Below are 24346 nucleotides of genomic sequence, written 5' to 3'. Positions count from 1 at the left end.
TCATTCATCTGACGAAGGGGATAATCTCCGAAAGCTTGTGATTTTAAAATAAATTTGTTGGACTATAACCTGGTGTTGTAAGATTCCTTACATTGGTCCACCCCAGTCCATCACCGGCATCTCCACATCATGATATATCTAGGCAGCAAAAGCACTGCTTTAAGAGTCTGATGGTTCTCTCAATGACCACTCTGGCAGAAGCTTGAGCTTTATTGTAGTGTTCTTCAGCTGCTGCTCTTGCAACTCTTAGAGGAATAATTATCCATGGCAGCAAGGTGTACGCCATGTCACCCAAAAGCTATCTGTTCACGTGACTATTTCCCTTCAATTCCCCAGTTCTCCTAAAAAGTCTGTCAGTTTACCTGACCAATTCATGGCTGAGTGGCATCTGCTGATACTGCACAGATCCCCCATGGCTGCTTCAAATGAGGCTGTTGCATAAAAGTTGAGTGTGATTATCACTTTCACAGCCATAGGCAGAGCTGTTTGGGCAGATGACTGTGGCTGCAGGACTTCATGTAGTAGCTGGCACATGTCCCCAATTTCCTTTTTGGTAAAGCTCACTCTTTTAAGGCAGAGTTCCTCACTAAGGTTTTCATAGAATCTGTGTGACCTGTGGGGAGGAATAATATTGTGTAGGGCACTGTCTCCAAAAAATGCTGTCTTGCTCTCCTTTCCTCCATCCTGCACCACTCCTCCTCCATTATAATTGCATACAATGGACTGCCCATTGAGAATCCCATACCTGGTACTCAGAACCTCTTACTGTGGATGGGGCAAACATTTCCCAGTGATGTCCTAGGCCCACAGGCTGTTCGATGCAAGTCAATCATGCAAAGCAAAAAAGAAACACTTCAAAAGCTCTTCTAAACCTCCAGAGATCTCCCTTGAAAGTTTCTTCAGCATCCAAAGTAAAGCACTTCAGCCTGTGTCAGCTGATACTGACAACAAGTACACCTCTTATATTTCATTCTATGTTGTCCTTGGTGCAGTGGGAGCGCACGTTATGGGATTTGGGGACTCCAATATCATTTCTGCTCATTTTAATATATGGCAACGAGCTCCTAGCAGCATCGGTGATCACATAACTGGAAGGGCTCAGATCAGGATGGGAACGACAGCGCAGCCATTATGGGGCAGAAACAATGCCATCCCAGAATCCACTTACAAAATTGCTAGTACACTGATTTTATGCCAGAAACTTACCAAAAACAGCAAGTAAATTCAGGGCCAAATATTTTTTCATGAAGATAATGGCTATCCAAAAATATTCAACAATTTATTAGCCAGACACTATTCCGACATTTTGGAGGACATTAAATGGAAGATTATAATCTTCAAAATATATGTCCACAAACTTTGTCTGCTCCCCATTAACTAAAATAAATTATTTTACCAAATACTTTTAAACCTTTACAATATTGAACAAGTACCTGCTGTGGGATTAGATGTATTGGCCTGTGGTAAGGTAGGGATTCCGTTATTTTGGATGAAAATCATTTGCTGATTCTCTAGGTTTCCTCCAGGATCCCACACACAACTCACCATTCTAGATGTGCACTTCATACCAGTTGTTACAGTGTGAATACTGCCCAGGTATAACTTTGAATCGCACCATTTATCTTTACACAGTAAGGAACCAAATACTGCGTTGTATAAGAACATAAGAAATAGGAGCACGAGTAGGCCATACAGCCCCTCAAGCCTGCTCCACCATTCAATCAGATCATGGCTGATCTTCGATCTCAACTCCACTTTGCTGCCCGATCCCCGTATCCCTTGATTCCCCTAGAGTCCAAAAATCTATCAATCGCAGCCTTGAATATACTCAACGACTGAACATCCACAGCACTCGGGGTAGGGAATTCCAAAAATTCACAACCTTCGGTGAAGAATTTCCTCCTCATCTCAGTCTTAAATGGCCAACCCCTTATCCTGCGACTATGCCCCCTAGTTCTAGACTCTCCAGCCAGGGGAAACGACCTCTCAGCATTTACCTGGTCAAGCCCCCTAGAATCTTGTATGTTTCAATGAGATCTCAAATATACATCATATTGGTATGGCTACTTTTGGAATATTATGTGCCATTTTATGTACCCTCTCAAAAGGACCAAGATATATTGGATTCAGTTCAAAGAGGGTAAAGGACAATTCCAGGATTTAAAATTTTAAGCTGTGAAGTGAGGTTCACAGAATTGAACTTGTTTTCAGCAGAGGAAAGAAGATTGAAAAGGGGCACGAGGAATATTTTCTTCTCGTAAAGTAGTGGGTATGTGGAATAAATCCCAATAAAAGTAGTTAATGCTGTTTTAATCTAGAAAGGAACTGTCTGAATATCTGGTTATGAATGGAACTAAATGAGGAGAGAAGAGGGCAGTAGGATTAGTTTGAATGGTTTTAGTAGTGTTGTTCAATACATTAGCCACTAGCCAAGTGCTGCTAATTATGAATTCAGATGTAGCTAATTGCATTTTCAATTGGTAAATAAAAAATGAGTAAGGCACCGTTGTTGAGCATGTGATTTCAACTCATACTCTAAGTATGCATGTGTACTTTAACCTTTTTGTGCATTTGTTGGGAAAATGGTAAGATGAAAAGCAAAGTGTGCATGTGTTCTTTGACTGTTGTGTGTGCTCGGTTACTGCTAATTCGTTATTTGCTAAAATGGTGTGCAACATGGGTGAAAATGCCAGACTTCAGCACCATGGAAACACCAGCAACATTCCCCAGAACTTTCAACTTCAGTGAGGTGTAAAACAGGCGAGATCTATGGAAAGTGGAGTGGAGAGAGGAGCTGTCATTGTGATTAATAACTGCTCCAGGACAACAGAAGAAATCAAACCCAACCAATAACGAGCAGCTGCAACAGGGCACGTTGTGGCAAAGGGCCAGCAGCATCCAACCATGTTCTGAATGGAGAGCACGGCGGGTCTGGCACGTCTCACTGTTGAGAATGTTGACTCGCACAATCACTCTGAAGAAGTCAAAGTACAGTTTGCAACTGCTGGGTAAAAACCCAGAAGCTGCACTAGGATATGCTGTATCTGATAAATTCATGACAGAATTCTTAATTTTGCTGAAAGAGAAAGACGGCAAAGTTTCACTCTGAATGGTGGTGAAACGTGTCTCAGAAGTTTTCCACTAAAATTCGTGAATGTGGCTAAAACGGTGTCACCGTAGCCGCACCTGTAGCTAATCAGCGATTTCTATTGGACAACACTGGTCTAGCACAAAACGACGGGCCGAATGGCCTCTTTCTATGCTGTAAATTTCTATGATTCTGAAGGCTGGAAGGACAAGCATAGACAGAGATGGTCAAATAATCTATGCAATATTGGACCACAGAAATACCTCTGCAACTGATCAGGGTGCTACATTGATATCCTGGAGCCTTTGCCCATTTACCTTCAGTGATAAGGGACACATAATACAGAATTTATCTTTATAGAAGTTTCACGTATGGCTATCCATCTCCCTTGGTAACTGTAACAAATTGGGTAGAATCCATGATACTGCAGGTTCTGAATGGTCTGTTGGAAGGAAGGATCTACACAATGTTCCTAAATGTTCGAAGAACACAATCAGGATTGTTGCAACTTGGCTCATTCAAAATTCAATCCTCACCATACCTACAAAGTGGTTGTCAAGTCTAAGTTAATTCTTTCTACTTACTTGCTGGTCCTGTAGTTTCATTCCAACGACTCTGAAGGTGTTATTGGAGGTGTTGTGATAGATGTTGACTCTGCTGAATCCCTGTTGTCCAGGTTTGGCTGGGACCCACTTTTTGCTTGAATCATCATAGACCATAACCGAGGCCCGTGCTTGGCAGATGCTCTGTTCACTGCAAAGGAGGATGACAATTAACCATCTAAGGAAGCAGCACTCCAGCAAATATCAACATAAAGGAGGGCGAGATCAGGGATAAGGCCTAAGTACCAATGGGACAAGGAGTTTTCTACATAAGCTACAAAAGATGACAATTAACTATGTTATGACTGTAGTGCCACTGTTAAATTGTGACAAAAAGAATAAACAGATTTCACTGTAAATCATTTTGGAATGGAGCATATCAGACTTCCTTGTTCTTGATTGTACAAGTCAAACATCAATATGTATCTCTGCTACTTTTAGAGGATCCTTCCACTTATGTGGTGGGTTTCTCCAAGAGGATGTTTATTAGTAAATATTTAAACAGTAGAATGCATTAGGTTTCTGCAAAGTCTAATAGTCATTGGCCTGGTTGTTACATCAGGATAAAATGGAGCATGCACATCAATGAGCAACAGGTTATGAAAAATATCCCATGGGTTCTCCTGGTTTAGAATGTCAAGTGTCAATATAAATCTATACAATGCTTCACACCATTTTTATTTATTTTATAACCTACAGCATTTAAAATCGATTCTTAATTGAACTGCATGCAGTCATGTGTATAGCACTTGCCATAAACTCATGATAGTTGAAGTCCTCCTTTTTTCTTACAGAAGCCTCTGCACCATGGAATTTCCCGTCTCCATTACTAATTTCTTTACAACAAACCTATTAGATGTATGTTTACTGTTGAAGTGCCAATTATATGGTAAATTCATCCATCCCATGCTTCCAAAGCAGCGCTGCACCCAAAGGGAAAGCAGATCGGAGAATCAGCATCACAGCAATATAGCCCTATTTCTGACCAGCACTCCCTTTGAGCATGGCCTCCCACTGGGAACATGGGATCAACGAATTTACCCTCATGTACCTTGCTGGCCTTATCCAGAACTCCGGTGAAGAACTGAGGCAATTGTTCCTGGCTGTGATAGATGGTTTTGGGCTCAAAGCCAAGACCATTGGTTGGGAAGTAAGCTACTGTACAGCCTGTAGCCAGGCAAATCCTCTCAATCCATTGTAATTTCCCCTTATCCCCTTCAGAATTTGGAATTACAGTGAGAGCTTTTGCATGAACAGGACTGGCCTGGAGAGTCAGTGAACTTGGACAGATCGCTGAAATTCTACGAAGAAAACAGAAGTGCACTTCACTAGTTAGGGTTACAGTATAGTGTACACGTGTTTAAAAACCAGGCACTATGTGGATCTATCATGATGGTGAGATTTGGGTTCATGCTTGGAGGTCCAAACCAGGGAGTTGCCAATCATAATTAGATTGTAATGGGAAAATATTTAATAGAAATTTAGTAAAATGAGAAAGGAGAGTAACTGCAGGCAATTTTCTACTGGTTGGTTTCAGAACTGCATTTGGTAAGGCCTGGATGCATGTCACTGCTCACTATCTCAACTAGGAAAGGTATGTGACGTAGGAAGACCCAATTGCAAAAGAAATGAAAGAAAGAAAGGGAGGTCAGAAGGAAGGCAAGAAGAAAGTAGGTTGCATTTATTTAGCACCTTATCGCCTCTCTCAAGGATAATCCAAAGAGCATCAGATAAAATGAATTTCTTTTGAGGTGTAGCCTTGTTGTGGGAAAATTGGCAAATGGTAAAATGAATTACCACTTACTGTTTTCGATGGTGTTGGTTAAGGAAAAAATGTTGGCCATGACCTCAGGAGAACTACTTACTGTTATTCGAATAGTGTCATGGGATCTTTAACATCCACTCAAACTACCAAAGCAGTCAGATGGGGCTTCAGTTTAATATCTCATTCAAAGCATAGCAGTGACAATGCAGCACTCCCACAGCTCTGCACTTAAGTGCCAACCTTGATTACGTGCGCAAGAACTGAACTGGGGTTTGAACCCACAAATGTCTGTGGTGAGTGCTACCAACTCAGCCAAACTAACACTAAGAAAAGTGATGATGTGGAGATGCCGGTGATGGACTGGGGTGGACAAATGTAAGGAGTCGCACAACGCCAGGTTATAGTCCAACAGCTTTATTTGAAATCACAAGCTTTCGGAGCTTCCTCACCTGACGAAGGAGGAAAGCTCCGAAAGCTTGTGATTTCAAATAAAGCTGTTGGACGATAACCTGGTGTTGTAAGACTCCTTACATAAAAAAAGTGAGACTCACAAAAACACAGACACACCAGCATCATTGAATAGATTGTGATCGACTTGCACTGGTTAACTACAGTCATTCTTGCTAAGTGCTCAAGATGTTCTGAGCTTGAACAATAATCATTTTGTTGCCTGGCCTCCAAACAGAAATAAAATATCCCCTTTATTTACCATAAAAATTAAGAACAAAAATGGTTAGAGAATCACATAATTCTGTTCTATTTCAGGATTTACAAGTCATAGGCTTTGCACTGAACATATCATTTCCATGAAATCACCAGAGAATAGAATTTCAAGGGGCCGGGGGTGGGGGGGTGGGGGGAATAAACAGCTGAAGTAGCCTGTACTTTAGATACCAATGATAACATCATACCATGCTCGATCAAGCTGTTTCTGAGGAGCTCTCCCTAGACAATCGTGGGAATGAGTTTGAAAGCTCTGCTTGAAAATGTTCGGAAATTACAGTGGGTCAATTTGAAATAAAAAAAAGTGGCGGTTAAAATTGCAGGAAATAATACCACAAAACCAGCAAGCTGTGAAAGCAGAGTAAACGCGATTAACAAAAATAGTTTGAACTTTACTTCATACCAAATTATATTAATGATTTCCATCAGAACTATTTAATAATGAAAACAGTATTCACATCGTAACATTAAGAAAAGTACAAGGTTTTTCTGTACTGCAGTATGAATGTGACTGTAGTGCTCTTCCTGTCTCCTCCTCATTAAAACTGTTATATATGGTTTGTGTTCATAGATGCAGAAGATTGAATCAGACAATGCCTGGCTTCTTGTGTTTTTCTGACATGTTTCATTTATATTTAAATAAACCATGATATACGTACAAGATACAAAGTCTCACTACATCTTTGGAAAATGTGCATCTTCCACATTGAGGTCAGAATGTTCACATCTTTCTATATTTTTATATCTCCAGCTATTTTTGTACCTATGATGCCTTTTGGCCATTATTTACTTTCTCACATGTGGTCAGCTGACCCCAAAGTAAACTTTTATAGATGGCACTTCAATTATTGAAAATATTAATTTCTAATTAAGTGGCATATTTAACATTTACAACTGAAGATCATCAAAGGGAAATGTAGTTTTGAACTATATACAGAGAAAAAGGTTTTGAAAAGCCAGCAATTTTCTTTCTTCTCTTTCGATATTCACTTTCCTTTAGAAACTATAGTGCACTGCTTTACACTGGGGGGTGGGGGGTAGGGTGGGTTAAAATTGCGAAATGAGGGGGACCCAATCTGTTTAAGTGCATCAGGTCCCCAGTCTCTGTATTAATGGCCATGGAGATCCAAGCTTTGCAATGTGTCCAATGCACCTAACATGCCTCAATGTGGCTGGCCAGTGTGAAAGGCATTGGAAGCCAGCACTAAAACTGTGTACAAGGCTCATTGTAGCACTGGTAACATTTAAATTGTGGGCTTCCCAAAGGAATGAAAGGTATTACATTTCAAACATCAGCTGATTTGTGTTTTCCCAATGGATGATGCCTGACCTGCTCAGTATCACAAGTGTTTCCAGTTTTTGTTTCAGATTTCCAGCATCTGCAGTATTTTATTTTTTAAACCAACACATTTCTGTTTATTTGACAAATTTGTTTTAATACTTAGAAACATAGAAAATAGGAGCAAGAGTAGGCCATTCGGTCCTTCGGGCCTGCTCCGCCATTCAAAATGATCATGGCTGATCGTCTAACTCAGTACCCTGTTCCCGCTTTTTCCCCATATCCCTTGATCCCTTTAGCATTAAGAAATATATCTATCTCCTTCTTGAATACATCTAATTACTTGGCCTCCACTGTCTTGTGTGGTAGAGAATTCCACAGGGTCACCACCCTCTGAGTGAAGAAATTTCTCCTCATCTCGGTTCTAAATAGCATACCCCGTATCCTGAGACTGTGACCCCTGGTTCTGGACTCCCCAGCCATCGGGAACATCCTCCCTGCATCTAGTCTGTCTAGTCCTGTTAGAATTTTATATGTTTCGATGAGATCACCTCTCATTCTTCTAAACTCTAGTGAATATAGGCCTAGTTGACCCAATCTCTCCTCATACGTCAGTCCTGCCATCCCAGGAATCAGTCTGATAAACCTTCGTTGCACTCCCTCCATGGCAAGGACATCCTTCCTCAGATAAGGAGACCAAAACTGCACACAATACTCCAGATGTGGTCTCACCAAGGCCCTGTACAACTGCAATAAGACATCCCTGTTGCTGTACTCAAATCCTCTTGCAATGAACGCCAACATACCATTCGCCTTCCTAACTGCTTGCTGCACCTGAATGCTCGCTTTCAGCGGCTGGTGTACAAGGACACCCAGGTCTTGTTGCACCTCCCCTTTTCCCAATCTATTACCATTCAGATAATAATCTGCCTTTCTGTTTTTACAACCAAAGTGGATAACCTCACATTTATCCACGTTATACTGCATCTGCCATGTTCTTGCCCACTCACCCAACTTGTCTAAAATCACATTGGAGCCTCTTTGCATCCTCCTCACAGCTCACATTCCACCCCAGCTTTGTGTCGTCTTGGAGATATAATTTAAAAAGAGCATCACATGTTTTGTGCATTTTTATTTGCTCTTCTCTCAAGCCCAACTTTTAAAAGTTATTTTAAGGTTATGTGAAGTTAGCTGGCTCCACTTTCAAATTTACCAACATGGCTCAATCCAGTTACCCATAATTATATTTATGAGACCAAGTGATTATCATTTCCCGAGTAGTTGAGTATTAGAAGAACTGAAAGGATCTAAACCATGCAATTCATCTGAAATATATTACGCTCTGTTCATTCACACAGGGCGCCACAGAGGGACCGCTCACATGACCAAGCCATAGGGTTGCCAAGTCTGGTTGGACATATTCCTGCAGGTGTCATCACATGATCTCCTGCTTCCAACTGCCCTGCCCCCACCAGTTGCCATGGTTGCCCAACATGTCCACACTCGAGTTATCGCCTTCCCATGCCAATTGGTCTCATAAATATAGTTATCTCAGTCCTGAATACTGTTTTTGTGGAATAAAGTCCAATTGGTTATTCTCTACTAACTGTTGAAATATTTCCGTTAACCAAAAAAAGGGAAAAATGCAGTTTTTCTCCATAATTAATGACCTGTTGCTGAAATCCCATCAATAAAACTCACATTTCAAAGCTGTGCAATCCCGTTTCATTAAAATGTTGCAAATTACACAAAAAAATCAAGCACGCCAATATTTTATTTCAAAATAAATTTTTAGCCCCTAGCATTTCTGCAACAAGTTTACGTCAGCTTGCAGCTTCTTAGCCAAAAAAAAATCTAAAATGTGACCTAAGTTTTTAAAACGGTGTCCAAGATTGTTGTGTTCTGGGCAATTTCTTCTAGATACTGTAGTAGTTTTAGGAAGTAATCCCTTCCCTGAGTTACCTGACGACTTGTAATGTACATCTTACCAAGCAACATGAACCCAGAGAGATACACATATTGAGCTAACTAATACTATAATTAATTATTTTAAAAGATTTACTGCAATCAAAACAAAAAGGGATAGACAGAAAATATTGAACTACATAACAGTTTTTAAAAGAAGTCCAAAATTAACTAATTTAACTTTGGTTTGCTGATGGTTACATCACAGATAGTGCAAGTGCACTTGTTTTGGATCCCTCCATTTATGGCTAATTTCCATAGTACAGTACAGGTATATACACTGTGAATGAAACATGTGTTAGTGTATTTTCACTATGTACTTTAGTAATTTTCAAAGTTGTATAGAAGTTATTAAGGATGAAGTTCAGTAGAATATAATATTTACAGTCTAAAGGAGACTAATCACTGTGCACCTTAGAAAGGTTTCAACTATTATTAACAGTGATAGCTGCATCCAACACAACCTCAAGTCTCAATGGCAGTGTTTTTGAAGAGTTTAAACAGCACATTAATATGTGTCGTTTCAACTAAGGTCGGAAACTTCCAGGTTGAAACCAGAGTTCGAAAGAACTTGCATTTATATAGCACCTTACCACATCCTCAGAACGTCCCAAAGCACTTTGCAACCAATGCATTACTTTTGAAATGTAGTCACTGTTATGTAGGCTAACATTAGCACACAGTAAGGTCCCATAAACACCAAGTAAATGGATGTCAAGAACGTTTGTTTTTGGTGGTGTTGGTTGAGGGAGGAATGTTGATCAGGATACACTGGAGAACTTCCAGGCCTCGATTTTAACTCCCCCCACCCCCCTCCCCGGCCTGGCGGAAGCGGGCAGGGGCAGTTAAAATGGAGCAAAGACCTTACCCACACCTTTTCCGCCCTGATCTGACTGACTGCAATTTCAAATTGCAGGCGGTAAGGACACCTGCCCCAAGCCAGTGGGGTCCTCTTTAAATATGCAGTTTGGGCTATGATGATGTCACTTGGGTCTGATATGCAATTTTAACGAGACCTGAGTGGGGGAGTAGTGATGGCTTCCCCGCCAGGACAAACCGGCAGGAGCTATATCAAGGGCCAGAAGAGGCCCAGGAAACCTTGGGCCTCCCCTGCTTTGGGATTCTCCCCCACTCCCACCCCCTCCTCCTCCAGCCCCCCGCCGCCTATCCACTTACGTTAGTGCTCTCTGGTCCCTGGCGACTACCTGACTGGCACAATTTTAGTGACCAGGCAGCTGCCTCTTGCCAAGCTCCTGGCCATTTTGGTTGGGAAGTCGGCAAACGGCATGCAAATGAACCTTTGAGGCGTTCCCGCCCGGGAGTAAAAATCAAGACCACTATTCTTCTTCAAATAGTGCTATAGACTCTTTTACATCATCTGTTAACAAAAATGGTGCAAGATGGAAGTTTAAGACTGTGCAATAATTTTGAAAATAACTTTTGTTATTTGCACCTGCTTGGATCAGTCCCAAGACTCAAACTGCTGCTGGAGTTTTGTGAATTTGCAGTGATGGTGTTTCCAGACCCCCAAAGACAGACCATCTATCATTTTTCCTTCTGAAGTATCCAGTTTTTGTCACTATTATTAAAGCTGTGCAGTAAAAAGTATTATTTATGCAGGGGCAGTTCTAATTTAAATTTTGTGGCCTTGAAATTGGTCCGCACAGTATCCATTTATTGGACGCTGCTCGAACTACTAAGGCCCCAATATGGCAGGCAGGAAGCATATGCACGTTACCAGTCAGAAGTGCACCGCCCGCCATATTGGGTAAGGTAAAAAAATATGCATCCTTTATCCACAACCGAAACAGGTGTTGCGCCCTTTGCATATGCAAACAAGGGGCCCAATGCCTGTTTGAGGTCCCCTTTCCAAGACTGGTTTGCCCTGAGGCAGCTGCGCCAACTGCACTCAGAGAAAGCAGGCCTGGAGGTCGATTGCTAGGCTCAACCAAGAAGGTATGCAACTTACCTGAATGTGGAGCTTGGAGGAGCAGGAGCAGGAACAAGAGCTCCCCCACTCCCACCCCACATCGCCGCCGCTCCCAGCCACGACTCCCGATCTCCCTTCCCCCAACCCCCCCCCCCCCGCCAACTCTCCGATCCCCGGACCTAACCCCCAGCCCCACTTACTCGGGGGCCGCTGCGACACTAGCAGAGGCCCAATCTTACACTCCTCTTCGCCGGCCGGCGCTCATCACCAAACAAACTCCATTATAACGAGGCCTAATATCTGGGAGCCTCAGGCCTCACCATTCATGCCCAGAGAATGCAAGCTGCCCCGGCCCCCACTGCCAACCCACCCGAATTTCTGGCCTGTGTATCTTAGTCGGTTTATGGGCATAATTTCAATAATTATTGAGCAAAAATGCACGCAGGCACTTTATAAACCTGCTTCTACAGGGGGACAGAAATCACTTCCAGTGTAAGGGAGGCACTAAAGACAAACTCTTTGAAAATAGAGCACTTACTCTATTGCTTTTTCATCAGTTCACGGGGTTATAATTGATTCATATCTGTAGCCAGTGAACACTGCCTTTTTTTCCAGTAACAAGAAATGTCATCTACCTCAGCAACAAGTAAAAAGCATGCAAGGAAAATAATGCCAGACATCATTGCCTCAGGGAGCTGCATTTTATTTTCACGTGACCTTTAGATTTGTAAATCTACAAAGACAAAGAAGCCACAGGGTCAAGCTTTTCTTTACAGTTAACACATCCTCCCTGAATTTACCATTCTTGGTATAACTTCTATACAAGATTCCATATCTCTGTTCATCTCCATCTGTGATAACTCCCATCAGTGACTCCCTTCTGAAGAGATCTAGGTCATGCACTCTCTCTATGCTGCAGGGTATGTCATCACTTGTGGGTTGCCTGGTCTGTCATTCATGTGGAAATACTTTTGGTTTTAAAATGTGGACAAGTGCCTTGGACATATTCTCTAGTTACAACATGTGCAGTAGGTTTAGACCACAAATACAATTAAGAAATAAACGGTAAGGGAATCTACAATATGTAGAACTGGACTGTTATGGAAAGTAGTGCTGCCCCTACAGCTTTTAAATAATAACACAAATTGTTCTTTTATAACCAGCTTTAAACTAGTTGAGCTAGAGCAGATTAGAATGCATCAAGTAATTACTACTTATCAGCTTTTAGTGTTACCTATGATTGGCAGCAGTTTAAAACCCTATTATATATTAACACCTTCAAATGATGGATTTAAACATCATCACAGAGAGATAGAAGTGGGAAGCAGCTGTTCAATGGTTATCAATAGTTGTACTGTACCACCTGCACTTGCATCAAGCGGTTGCATCCTGTTTCTATTTACTTTCTGCAATTATTAGGGAACAGTACTGGTTGAGTGAAGGACCTGCCTGGGTTCGGCTGCATTGTTAGGTTTGTCCAGATCCTTGATCTGCCTCAGCCTCTCACAGAACAATACAAGGGAGTGCAAAAAATAAATTAATTTCTATTGTTCATCTGATGACAGTATCAGTCACCAATAGAGTAGACACAATTCATACGGCTTTAATAATCTGGCTTGAACTCCATTCTCTAGGAGATTGCCTGATTTACTAAGTGACAATTTCCATAATGTGTTTGTTCGGCAGAATCCTTTCAGAGACAGGAGACTCGATAAAGGAACCGCTCTTAGCTCTTGTTGAATAGTGTGGCATCAACTGTGTGGCCAATTGTTCTGTGAGAGGCTGAGGCAGATCAAGGATCTGGACAAACCTAACAATGCAGCCGAACCCAGGCAGGTCCTTCACTCAACCAGTACTGATCCTTTCAAAAATTGATAATAATTGTTCTCGGACACAGGAAAGTAACCTATTGAAACTTGTGACTAGAAATTCTGAAGGAGAGGTGGGGGAAAGTGGCATTAATCCAAAGTATTGCCATCAGAAATGCCATTTAAAAATCACAAGTTGTTTTTTATTTCTAATTCTGAGAAGTAATGCAGACTATATAGATTTGTGAATCAACTGGAATCCGCCACATCAGAATTCTTCTACCCGGGAAAGAGCTGACTAATTTGATGGGACTGTTTTGAACAGCAATAATCCTCCTGGATGCCAAACCTGGAGTTGTGGGTAGTCAGGTAGCACTCACTGGAAGAGAGCTGCTCCACAGACATCCACACCATGATTATTTTGGCATCAAGTCCAGGATGGCACTTAACTTTCAATTGCACTGCGGTGCCAGGTTTGGCATCCAGGAGCAGGAAGAAGGATTATTGCTGTTCAAAACAGTCCCATCAAATTAGTCAGCTCTTTCCTAGGTAGAAGAATTTTGATGTGGCGGATTCCAGTTGAGTCACAAATCTATACATTCTGCACTGCTTCTCAGAATTAGGAATAAAAAACAACTTGCTCTGATTTTTAAATGGCATTTCTGATGGCAATACCACTTTCCCTCTACCTTGCCTTCTTTAGCTTTACTGCCACTAAGTGTTGCCCAACTGATTCACTAGCTCCCTTTTTTGCAGTACAGACTAAAGCATTCCCAGTACCAGAAGAAAACATTTTATGAAATCAATAATTAGCACTCATTATGACTCAATACATAATGGTGTACGGGAGTGGTGATTTAACAACCCCTTGTACATGTACTGACCAGTTCCAGATTAATTGACAAGTAATTTAATCTTGATTTACTGTCCAGTTCTGAAATTTTCAGACAACAAATGCATATGTATAGCAGAGTTGGCAAACTGGTCGACACAATGTAATTACCACCTTCAAAAGCCACCTGTTGTATTTGTACATACCAGTAACACAAACAAGGCCACAATCTTTTTGTTCACTGATCCTACCCTTACTGCTAAAGTCACAGTTTTGGTGGCTAGTAATAAACTAAACCTGTCTGTGCTGTTTGTGTTACAACATGTAGCTGTTTAGATGTTGAAATACTAAACACTGGCTACAGCACAATAATCCCACAGTAACACCTTCACACAGTAGGGCCAGTTGGAAGTTTTTGAAGCCTGGATTTTTCTAATTGTTGTTATTTTAAAGTGGTAACTCACACCCCTGGCAGTAAAACTACACCAATCAGAAAATCCAGCATCTTAGTCTAATGAGGGAATTTCTTCTGGAAAAATATTGCTCACTTTTTTTGGATAAGCTTTTGAACTTGTGTTCCAGGCAGGATTACGCAATGGGCATTCATTCTACTGAGAGGGAGAAAACTACTTCTCATGAGAAGGTCTGCATCCTCTCTGAGGTGTTGGTGCCTTTCCAGAATGTTCTCATTTTATTTCAGATTTACAGCATTTGCATCTTTTCATCTGTTTTTTGTACCTTCCCCAGGAGTAGTTTTTAAATTCAATCATGTTTGAAGTTGTTCACATCATATTACAAGGGAAACTAGCATTTTTGCAGACTTTCAGAAAGTAGAGCCTGGTTAAAAAAAAGCAATTAGTATAAACATTTTCAAATAAATATTGCATAAGTATCAAAACTGAGCATCATAAAACATACAGTGCTGAGCGAAATCTTACTTGCAAATATCATATGGCATCACTGTACATTTTAAGAAAAGATGTAGTTTCACTTCAGTATATTGATAAAACTGGTTACACAAGAGTGTTGTTCATTTCTCTTTGTTATTTTAGAGTTTATTGCTCCAGCACCCTGCCTGTTAGCAGAACCTAGCAATAGAGAAAGTAAGTATTATTCCTACTGATCGTGCTGCTGGGCCTTGCACAACAGTGCAGATATACAGCTACGTGACTAACTGATCAGATAGTTCGGATTGGAACAGACCGACAATGCAATCTGCCACTCAGCCTCTATAGCTCCTGCCTGCTTTTATGTGCATCATAGTGCCTTGAAAATACAAGGCTATTTATTGAAAGAGTCTTGGTCTTACAAACAATAAATTTTATATATCAATATAATTGAATGAATCAAGTTACTGATAACCAAAGTACTTAACCATGTAATTTATAAGATCACAAATAATAATGGATGAGGAAGACCAGGGGTAGCTGTACTAATTAGAGACTACATGATGGCAATGGAAAAAAGGGACATAAGTAACATTAAGATAGAAACAGAATCCATATGGATTGAGAAAAGGATAGGAAGGGATCGATCACATTAATAGGTATATTCTACAGACCACCTAATAGTGGAAGGGAAATGGAGGAAGAAATATGTAGGCAAATCTACGAAATGAATAAAAAATATTGAATAATAATCATGGGAGATTTCAACTATCCCCAAATAAACTGGCAAGTAGGGAAAGGGGAATGGAGTTTTTACAATGCGTACAGGACTCCTTTCTTAACCAGTATGTGAGAAGCCCAAGAGAGGAATCACTGCTGGATCCAGTAATGGGAAATTAACCAGAGCAGATAAGAGAATTAAGCATAGGGGAAGATCTAGGCAATAGCGATCATAACATAATAAGGTTTAAAATAGTGATTGAGAAAGACATAAATAAAACAAAGACCAAAGTAATAGATTGGAAAAAAGCTAATTTTGAGGGGATGAATCATAGAAAGTTTACAGCATGGAAGGAGGCAATTCGGCCTATCGAGTCCGCGCTGGGTCTATGTAAGAACAATCCAGCTGGTCCCACTCCCCCCGCCCTTTCCCCATAGCTCTGCAATTTTTTTCCTTTCAAGTACTTATCCAGTTTCCTTTTGAAAGCCATGATTGAATCTGCCTCCACCATCCCCTCCAGCAGTACATTACAGATCCTAACCACTCACTGTGTAAAAAAGCTTTTCCTCATGTCACCTTTGGTTCTTTTGCCAATCACCTTAAATCTATGTCCTCTGGTTCTTGACCCTTCCGCCAATGGGAACAGTTTCTCTCTATCTACTCTGTCTAAACCCTTCATGATTTTGAATACCTCTATCAAATCTCCTCGCAACCATCTCTGTTCCAAGGAGAACAACCCCAGCTTCTCCAGTCTATCCACGTAACTAAAGTCCCTCATGCCTGGAATCAATCTAATATATCTCTTCTGCACCCTCTCTAAAGCCTTCACATCTTTCCGAAAGTGCGGTGCCCAGAACTGGACACAATACTCCAGTTGTGGCCGAATCAGTGTTTTATAAAGGTTCATTATTACTTCCATACTTTTGTACTCTATGCCTCTATTTATAAAGCCCAGGATCCCATATGCTTTTTTAACCGCTTTCTCAATCTGCCCAGCCACCTTCAACGATTTGTGCACATATACCCTCAGATCTCTCTGTTCCTGTACCCCTTTTAGAGTTGTGCCCTCTAGTTTATATTGCCTTTCCTTGTTCTTCCAACCGAAATGTATCACTTCACATTTTTCTGCATTAAATTTCATCTGTCACATGTCCGCCCATACCACCAGTCTGTCTATATCCTCTTGAAGTCTATCACTATCCTCCTCACCGTTTACTACCCTTCCAAGTTTTGTGTCATCTGCAAATTTTGAAATTGTGCCCTGTACATCCAAGACCAAGTCATTAATATATATCAAGAAAAGCAGTGGTCCCACCACTGATCACTGGGGAACACCACTGTACACCTCCCTCCAGTCCAAAAAACAACCATTCACCACGACTCTCTGATTCCTGTCCCTTAGCCAATTCTGTATCCATGTTGCTACTGCCCCCTTTATTCCATGGGCCACAATCTTGATAATAAGCCTACCATGCGGCACTTTATCAAACGCCTTTTGAAAGTCCATATACACCACATCTACCCTCACTGTTACCTCATCAAAAAACTCTATCATGTTAGTTAAACACGATTTGCCTTCAACAAATCCGTGCTGACTTTCCCTAATCAATCCACCCTCGTCCAAGTGACTGCTGATTCTGTCCTGGATTATCCCATTTCGAAAAATTTCCCCACCACTGAGCTTAAACTGACTAGCCTATAGTTGCTGGGTTTATCCTTACACCCTTTTTTGAACAAGGGTGTAACATTTGCAATTCTCCAGTCCTCTGGCATCACCCCCTATCTATGGATGTTTGGAAGATTATGGCCAGCACCTCTGTAATTTCCACCCTTACTTCCCTCAGCAAACTAGGATGCATCCCATCTGGACCGAATGACTTATCTACTTTAAGTACAGCTAGCCTTTCAAGTACCTCTTCTTTATCAATTTTTAGCTCATCTAGTGTCTCAACAATATCTTCCTTTACTGAGATTCTGGCAACATCTTCTTCCTTGGTAAAGACAGATGCAAAGTACTCATTTAGTACCTCGGCCATCCCCTCTGCCTCCATGAGTAGATCTCCTTTATGGTCCCTGTTCAGCCCCACCCTGCTTACTGTTTACATGCCTGTAGAAGACTTTTGGATTCCCTTTTATGTTGGCCGCCAGTCTATTCTCATACTCTCTCTTCGCCCCTCATTTCCTTTTCCACTTCCCCTCTGAACTCTCTATATTCTGTCTGGTTCTCACTTGTGTTATCAACCTGACATATGTCATACACTCCTTTTTTCCTTTTCATCTTACTCACTATCTCTTTCGTCATCCAGGGAGCTCTGGCTTTAGTTGCCCTACCTTTCTGCCTTGTGGGAATGTGCCTTGACTGTACCCGAACCATCTCCTCCTTAAAGGCCACCTACTGTTCAATTACAATTTTGCCTGCCAATCTTTGATTCCAATTTACCCGGGCCAGATCCGTTCTCATCCCACTGAAATTGGCTCTCCTCCAATTGAGTATTTTTACTTTACAGTGGTCTGTGTCCTTTTCCATGATACTATGATCGCTGCTCCCTAAATGCTCCCCCACTGACACTTGCTCCACTTGGCCCACCTTATTCTCCAGAACAAAAAATATTTGAATTTCCACCCTTACTTCCATCAGCAACCTAGGATGCATCCCAAAAAAAATTAGAATGGAACTAGGGAAGGTAAACTGGAAAAAAATATTGACAGACAAAGAGATAGAACAGCATATTGAAATATTTAAAAAGTTGATCAAGAGAGTTCAGGAGAAATATATTCCTCTAAAAACAAGAACAAACTAGCCAATAATGAAACACCATGGATGAATAAAGAAATAAGAGTAAAATTGAAAATAAAGAAAAAGGCGTACTCTAAGTGCATAGACAATAAAGGAGAGGATGACAAAAACAAATATGAAGAGGTTAAGAAAGATGTCAAAGAAAACAATTAGGAAAGCAAAGAGAAACTATGAAATTAAATTATCAAGGAATATAAAAAGAAATAGTGAAGTATTCTACAGACACATAAATAAAAGAGAAATCAGGAGAGGGATAGGGTCACTAAGGGATGCACAAGATAAACTCACAGGTAGTGACAGCGAAATGGCAGAAATATTGGGCTCTATTTTAGCACCCGCTATCGGGTGCGTTCCTGGCAGGGGCGCTCCGAAAATCGGGGAATCCCAGAGCGGGTCGGGAGCCCGGCTCCAACCCGCCCACTTCCGGGTTCCCCACAGACGCGCCGACGTGCGCGCGCAGCCCCCGCATGTGGGACTCCCGCAGGCAATTAAAGCCAGCGGGGTGCCACTTGAGAGTATTTACCTTGCTATTCCAGGTCATTAACAGACCTGATTAAGGGAATATGTCAGGAGGGGTGGGATTTTAGAAACAACTGGGACTGTTTCCCATACTGGGGGAAATACTCCCAGTTGAAATGGACGTGTTGCAGCTATCAGCCTGTGGCAGCTGCAAAGGTCCATTTGACTGGGGGGGGGGGGGGGGGGGGAGAGGAGACCCTCACTCATTGCAGGAGGCCACTCTGTCACTTGGCACAAAGTTTGGCCTCCACCACCCTCCTCCTGACAATCAAATTCACCAACTTGCACACTTACCCTGGGGTCCAGACACATGTACCTACCTTGCGGACCCCCTCAGATGTACATCTTCCGGATGGGGGCCGCCGTAGCTGCAGTCATGACCTCATCGGAGGGCGAACAGCATCACCAGCCTCGCCGGCCAAGCCGTCGACCTCTGACACGTGGAGCTCCACAACACAGTGCTGTGACACATCCACCTGCGCAGCAGGAGGGAGGGTAACCGCAGAGAGAGATGCGTCACAGAAGGCACTACCCTCGCCACAGGGTCCACAGACTGAGGCTCAGCTTCCTGGACCTCTCTGAGCAGCAGTGCACACGGAGGCTCAGAGTCACTCGACATGTAGTCGTGGACATCTGCAGCCTCCTTCATGCAGAGCTGCTCCCGGCTGGCCCGAGCACCATCTTCTTACCTGTCGCTGTCAAAGTCACCACTGCCCTCAACAATTTATCCTCCGCATCCTTCCAGGGTGCCACCGGGGACATCGCTGATGTCTCTCAGTCGTCTGCACAAAAGAACCCTGCAAATACACCTACACCCACTTTGCAGTGACACAATGGGTGGCATCAGGTGTGGGTCTTCATTGTGATCCTCAGGAAAGGGCATTATTGCACAAACCAGACAAGATTCGCAAAGATGTGGCAGTAGTGGTGCCAATATAATATGTGATGTGAGTTGATCAGAAATTAAATATAAGTAAAATCTATGACAAACCCTCAAACACCCTTGTACATCCCCTTTTGCCTTACGCTTCCTACTGCACATATATGTGATGGATGCCCTGTGGTTGCAGCACAGGTAGTGGCAGGTTGAGTGAGGCTGACTATAAAAGAGATGCATGAGAGGGTGAGTATGAGATAGAGCCATGAGATTGTATGAGGATTGGATTGAGTGGTAGTGGCGGGATGAGTACTGGCGAGGTGAGTAAGTGCAGGTAAGATGAGGATGAGGTTTGAGTGGGTGTGAGGGGTGATGTGACAGAGTAGTGTTGGCAGTGCTGAAGGAGATGTGGGGTGGGGGCGGTGATGTGGCAGACGGAGTGTAGGGGAATGAGTAAGTGTACTCACTTTGCTGACCTACTGAGGTCATTAGAGCGCCTCCTGCACTGTGTGCGGGTGCGCGATATGTTGGTGGTGCAGGTGACCTCCTCTGCCACCTCGAGCCAGGCCTTCCAGGTGGCAGAGGCAGGCCGCTTCCTCCCGCCGGCTGGGAGGTAGATCTCTGTCCTCCCCCTCCTCCTCCTCCTCACCCCATCTAATGATACCTGGAGTGAGGCATCATTAAACCTGGGAGTAGCCTTCCCCCTGGGCTGCTCCATGCTGTATTTTTTCCTATTTGTTGCAGCATCTGTCAGTGGAAGACTGCCCCTTTAAATAGAGTTCCTCCAGCTGACAGACCTTACTGCGCATGCGCAGTCCGCCCGCTGCGCAGATCAGCAGTGGGGAACCCGGAAGACCAGGTAAGTGGATCCAATTAGGCTGCGATCGCGCGCGGGATAGACTGATTTCGCCGGGCGCGTTACCCACGCACCCAATATACAACCCCCACTTCCCCCCCACCCCCCACCGCCCCGCGAACCCGCAGCCCCGGCAATATCGAGCCCATTAAATAGTCTCCCTGATAAATACAGAGACAAAGTAACTAACATGGTGGGCATGACATTAGAAGAAGAGATCAAAAAAGATATCGATACATTTAAGATAGAAAGGGGGTACAAAGGAGATAACTGATAAGCTAATCAAAATTAGAGAGGATAAAACCCCTGGTGCGGATTGATTGCATCCACGCATATTAAAAGAAGTTAGGAAAGAGATAGCAGAGGCACTATTAGATATATATAAAAATTTATTAGACAAGGGATTAGTGTCAGAGGACTGGCAGACAGCTAATGTGATTCCTATATTTAAGAAGAGAGATAGAACAAGTCCAGGGGATTATAGACCAGTTAGCTTAACGTCGGTGGTAGGAATATAATAGAATCTTTACTCAAAGATGTAATAGAAAAACATCTAGAAAATGAAAATATAATGGAGTAGTCAGCACGGATTTCAGAAGGGAAAGTCATGCTTGACCAACCTTATTGAATTCTTTGAAGAAGTAACTGAAAGAGTAGACAAGGGTAAGGTAGATGTAATATATTTGGAGTTTCAAAAGGCCTTCGATAAGGTACCGCATTGTTGACTCATGACTAAGGTCAGAGCATGTGGCGTCGGGGACAGGTGGCAAAATGGATAGCGAGCTGGCTACAAAACAGCAAACAGAGAGTCGGCATTAAGGGTAGCTACTCAGACTGGCAAAAGGTGGGAAGTGGTGTTCCAGTGATGGGTGCTGGGAACACTGTTGCTCACAATTTATATTAATGAATTGGACTTGGGAATCGGAAGCAAAATTTCAAAATTTGGGTACGGCACCAAATTGAGGGGTGTAGTTAATACAAAGGAAGTATGCGTCAAAATTCAAAAAGACATGAATGAACTTGAATTTCAATATAGATAAGTGTGAGGTGATGCATTTTGGTAGAAAGAATAAGGAGGCCACACACTGCTTGGATAATAAAAGTCTAAATGGGTTGTAGGAGCAAAGGGAACTAGGGTAGTCATACACAAATCACTAAAAGTAGTGACGCAGGTTAATAAGGCCATAAAAAAGGCAAACCAAGCTCAAGGGTTCATTTCGAGAGGGAGAGAATTGAAAAGCAGAGGTTATGTTAAACTTGTATAGAACCTTGCTAAGACCACACTTGAAGTACTGTGCACAGTTCTGGTCTCCATATTATAAAAAGGGTATGGAGATTGGAGATGGTGCAAAAAAGATTCACAGGAATGATACCAGAACTGAGAGGATATACTTATCAGGAAAGGCTGAACAGGCTGGGGCTCTTTTGTCTACAAAATAGAAGGCTGAGGGGTGACCTGATGGAGGTCTTTAAGATAATGAAAGGGTTTGAAAGGGTAGATGTGGAGAAAATGTTTCCACTTGTGGGGGAGTCCAAAACTGGAGGTCCTAAATATAAGATAGTCACTAATAAATCTGTAGAGAATTCAGGAGAAACTTCTTTACCCAAAGAGTGGTAAGAATGTGGAACTCACTGCCACAAGGAGCAGTTGAGGCAAAGAGCATAAATGCATTTAAGGGGAAGCCAGATAAGCACATGAGAGAGAACGGAATAGAAGGGTATGCTGATAGGGTTAGATGAAGAGGAGTGGGAGAAGGCTCGTGTGGAGCATAAATGCTGACATAAACCAGTTGGGCCAAATGATGTGTTTCTGTGCTGCAGACTCGATGTAACAGTTTCGCCCATCTTCGTTCACCCATTCAGAAAGACCCTACATTCTCCCCACTTCAGCATCCAATTGTTTCTTAAATGATTCCAGAGTTTTTGCCTCCACTGCTCTATTTGGAAAATAGAGCAGCAACACCAACACCTTCAAGTTCGACTCCAAGTCACACATCATTTTGACTAGGACATATATCACCATTGCTTCATTGTCACTAACTCAAAATCCTGTAATGCCCTACCTAACACTACCATGGGAGCACCATCATCAAGGACTGCTATGGTTCAAGAAAGCCCACTACTACTTTGTCAGAGCAACTAGGGATGGACAATTGATGTGGCCTTGCCAGCGTCACCCACATCTCAAGAACAAATTTAAAAAAAAGTTAATTCCATGTGTTGATCACTCTTTGTGTGAAGAACAAACTTCTGCGATCAGTCTAAAATGTACTTTTTCCTAGTTTGAAGGTGTGGCCCCTTGTCCTACTTGTTATTTTACTTAAAGTAATATTCTGGATTTACCTTTTCCATACACTTAACTATCTTGTATTCCTCTGTAAGATCACCCCTCAGATGCTTCTTTTCCAGATTGATAAGTCCAAGTTTCTCTCCAGTCTTTCCTCATAATTCAGACCTTTGGGATTAACCTTCTGGCTCTGTACTGTCTCCAGCAACCAGAAGTGGACACAGTCCACAAGGTGTGGGTCTGACCAGACCACCGTTCAAGTTTAATCATGACGTCCCCTGACTTGAATCCTCCTGTTTTGGCTGTGTATTGTGTATTGCCTTTATTGATTGCTGCTCTGCAGTGGTTGGATATGTTGAGCACTGAGTCTTCAAAGATTCCTAAGTATCTTCAAACTTCATGCTTAGCCATTTCAATACCATTCATGTAGGAACATAGGAGTATGTGTATATGTGTATATGTTTCACCCCTTTTTCCTTTCCATTTGTCATACTTTAAAACTGTCTGCTTCACATTTCATCTGCCATTGCAAGCACTTTCATATTTCATTATCAGTTGTGTATTTCATAATTCTTCATGAAAAACTGGCAAATTCTTGTTTGGGGAAGGAGTTGAGCGATACACCATTTTAATTGTGTCTCAATACAAATTATATAATTGTGCTGTGTGTTTGCAAAGTAATAGAAAAGGTTTGATAGATACTTTTAAAAGGAATTTACCTTCATGAAAAAGTGTATATTTAATATTTTTTTTATTTTACATTATTGTACACTGGCTTCTTTGTTTGCCTCAGAATGGCTACTTTTTTTGATGTTTTCTTTTAAGTAAGGGGAATACTGTAAATAGATAAATTTTGCATTCAGTACAATTTAAACAACCTGACCCCCTTGAATAAAGCTGCAAATTCATTTTAGCACTATTAACCAACATAAACATTATCATTTTGATCCTATACATCAAGGACATCAAACTAAAGCACATTACCTAAGAAACCATATTCACATTAGACTTATTTAGCGCACACACAACTGAAATGGTTCTCCCGTTTAATGAAAAGGAAAGTATGGTGCTAAATTATGTATATATGCCTAACTTACAAGCACTAATAGCTTAAAAAATACTTTGTGGAACTCAAGTGATGTGAAATACAGCAAAAATATATTTACAGCACAATTCTAGTTGCTAAGTCAGCTCAACACTGAGTTGGTGCCATTTATAAATCCAGTTGAATATATAATCCTGAGATAACCAGATTCAGATAATATCCTAATATATTCATACATCTTTGTATATTCTATTTGTCACCAAGTTTAATTTTTGCTCATAACATTTCTCATTCCTTCTAGGTTTTCAACCAGGACCGACTAATACATTATAGCTGTCTGATAGCCAAACCTTTTTGTGCAACTC

General features: G+C 41.9%; 1 protein-coding gene across 6 annotated transcripts in view; it reads right to left on the bottom strand.

The window, feature by feature from the left end:
- The window catches only part of LOC137326565 (ena/VASP-like protein), a 239954-nt gene that overhangs the window by 91837 nt on the left and 123771 nt on the right, over nucleotides 1-24346 (bottom strand). For all 6 annotated transcript variants that reach the window (XM_067991788.1, XM_067991786.1, XM_067991790.1 and 3 more), the window contains exon 2: nucleotides 3673-3841. In XM_067991788.1, coding sequence (XP_067847889.1) covers nucleotides 3673-3841 — 169 coding nt within the window. The remainder of the gene's footprint in view (nucleotides 1-3672; nucleotides 3842-24346) is intronic.

This window comes from Heptranchias perlo, chromosome 10 (genome assembly GCF_035084215.1).
Source record: "Heptranchias perlo isolate sHepPer1 chromosome 10, sHepPer1.hap1, whole genome shotgun sequence".
Taxonomy (NCBI): domain Eukaryota; kingdom Metazoa; phylum Chordata; class Chondrichthyes; order Hexanchiformes; family Hexanchidae; genus Heptranchias; species Heptranchias perlo.
The sequence above is the reverse complement of the archived record's forward strand: the minus strand, read 5'-3'. Positions and strand labels throughout refer to the sequence as shown.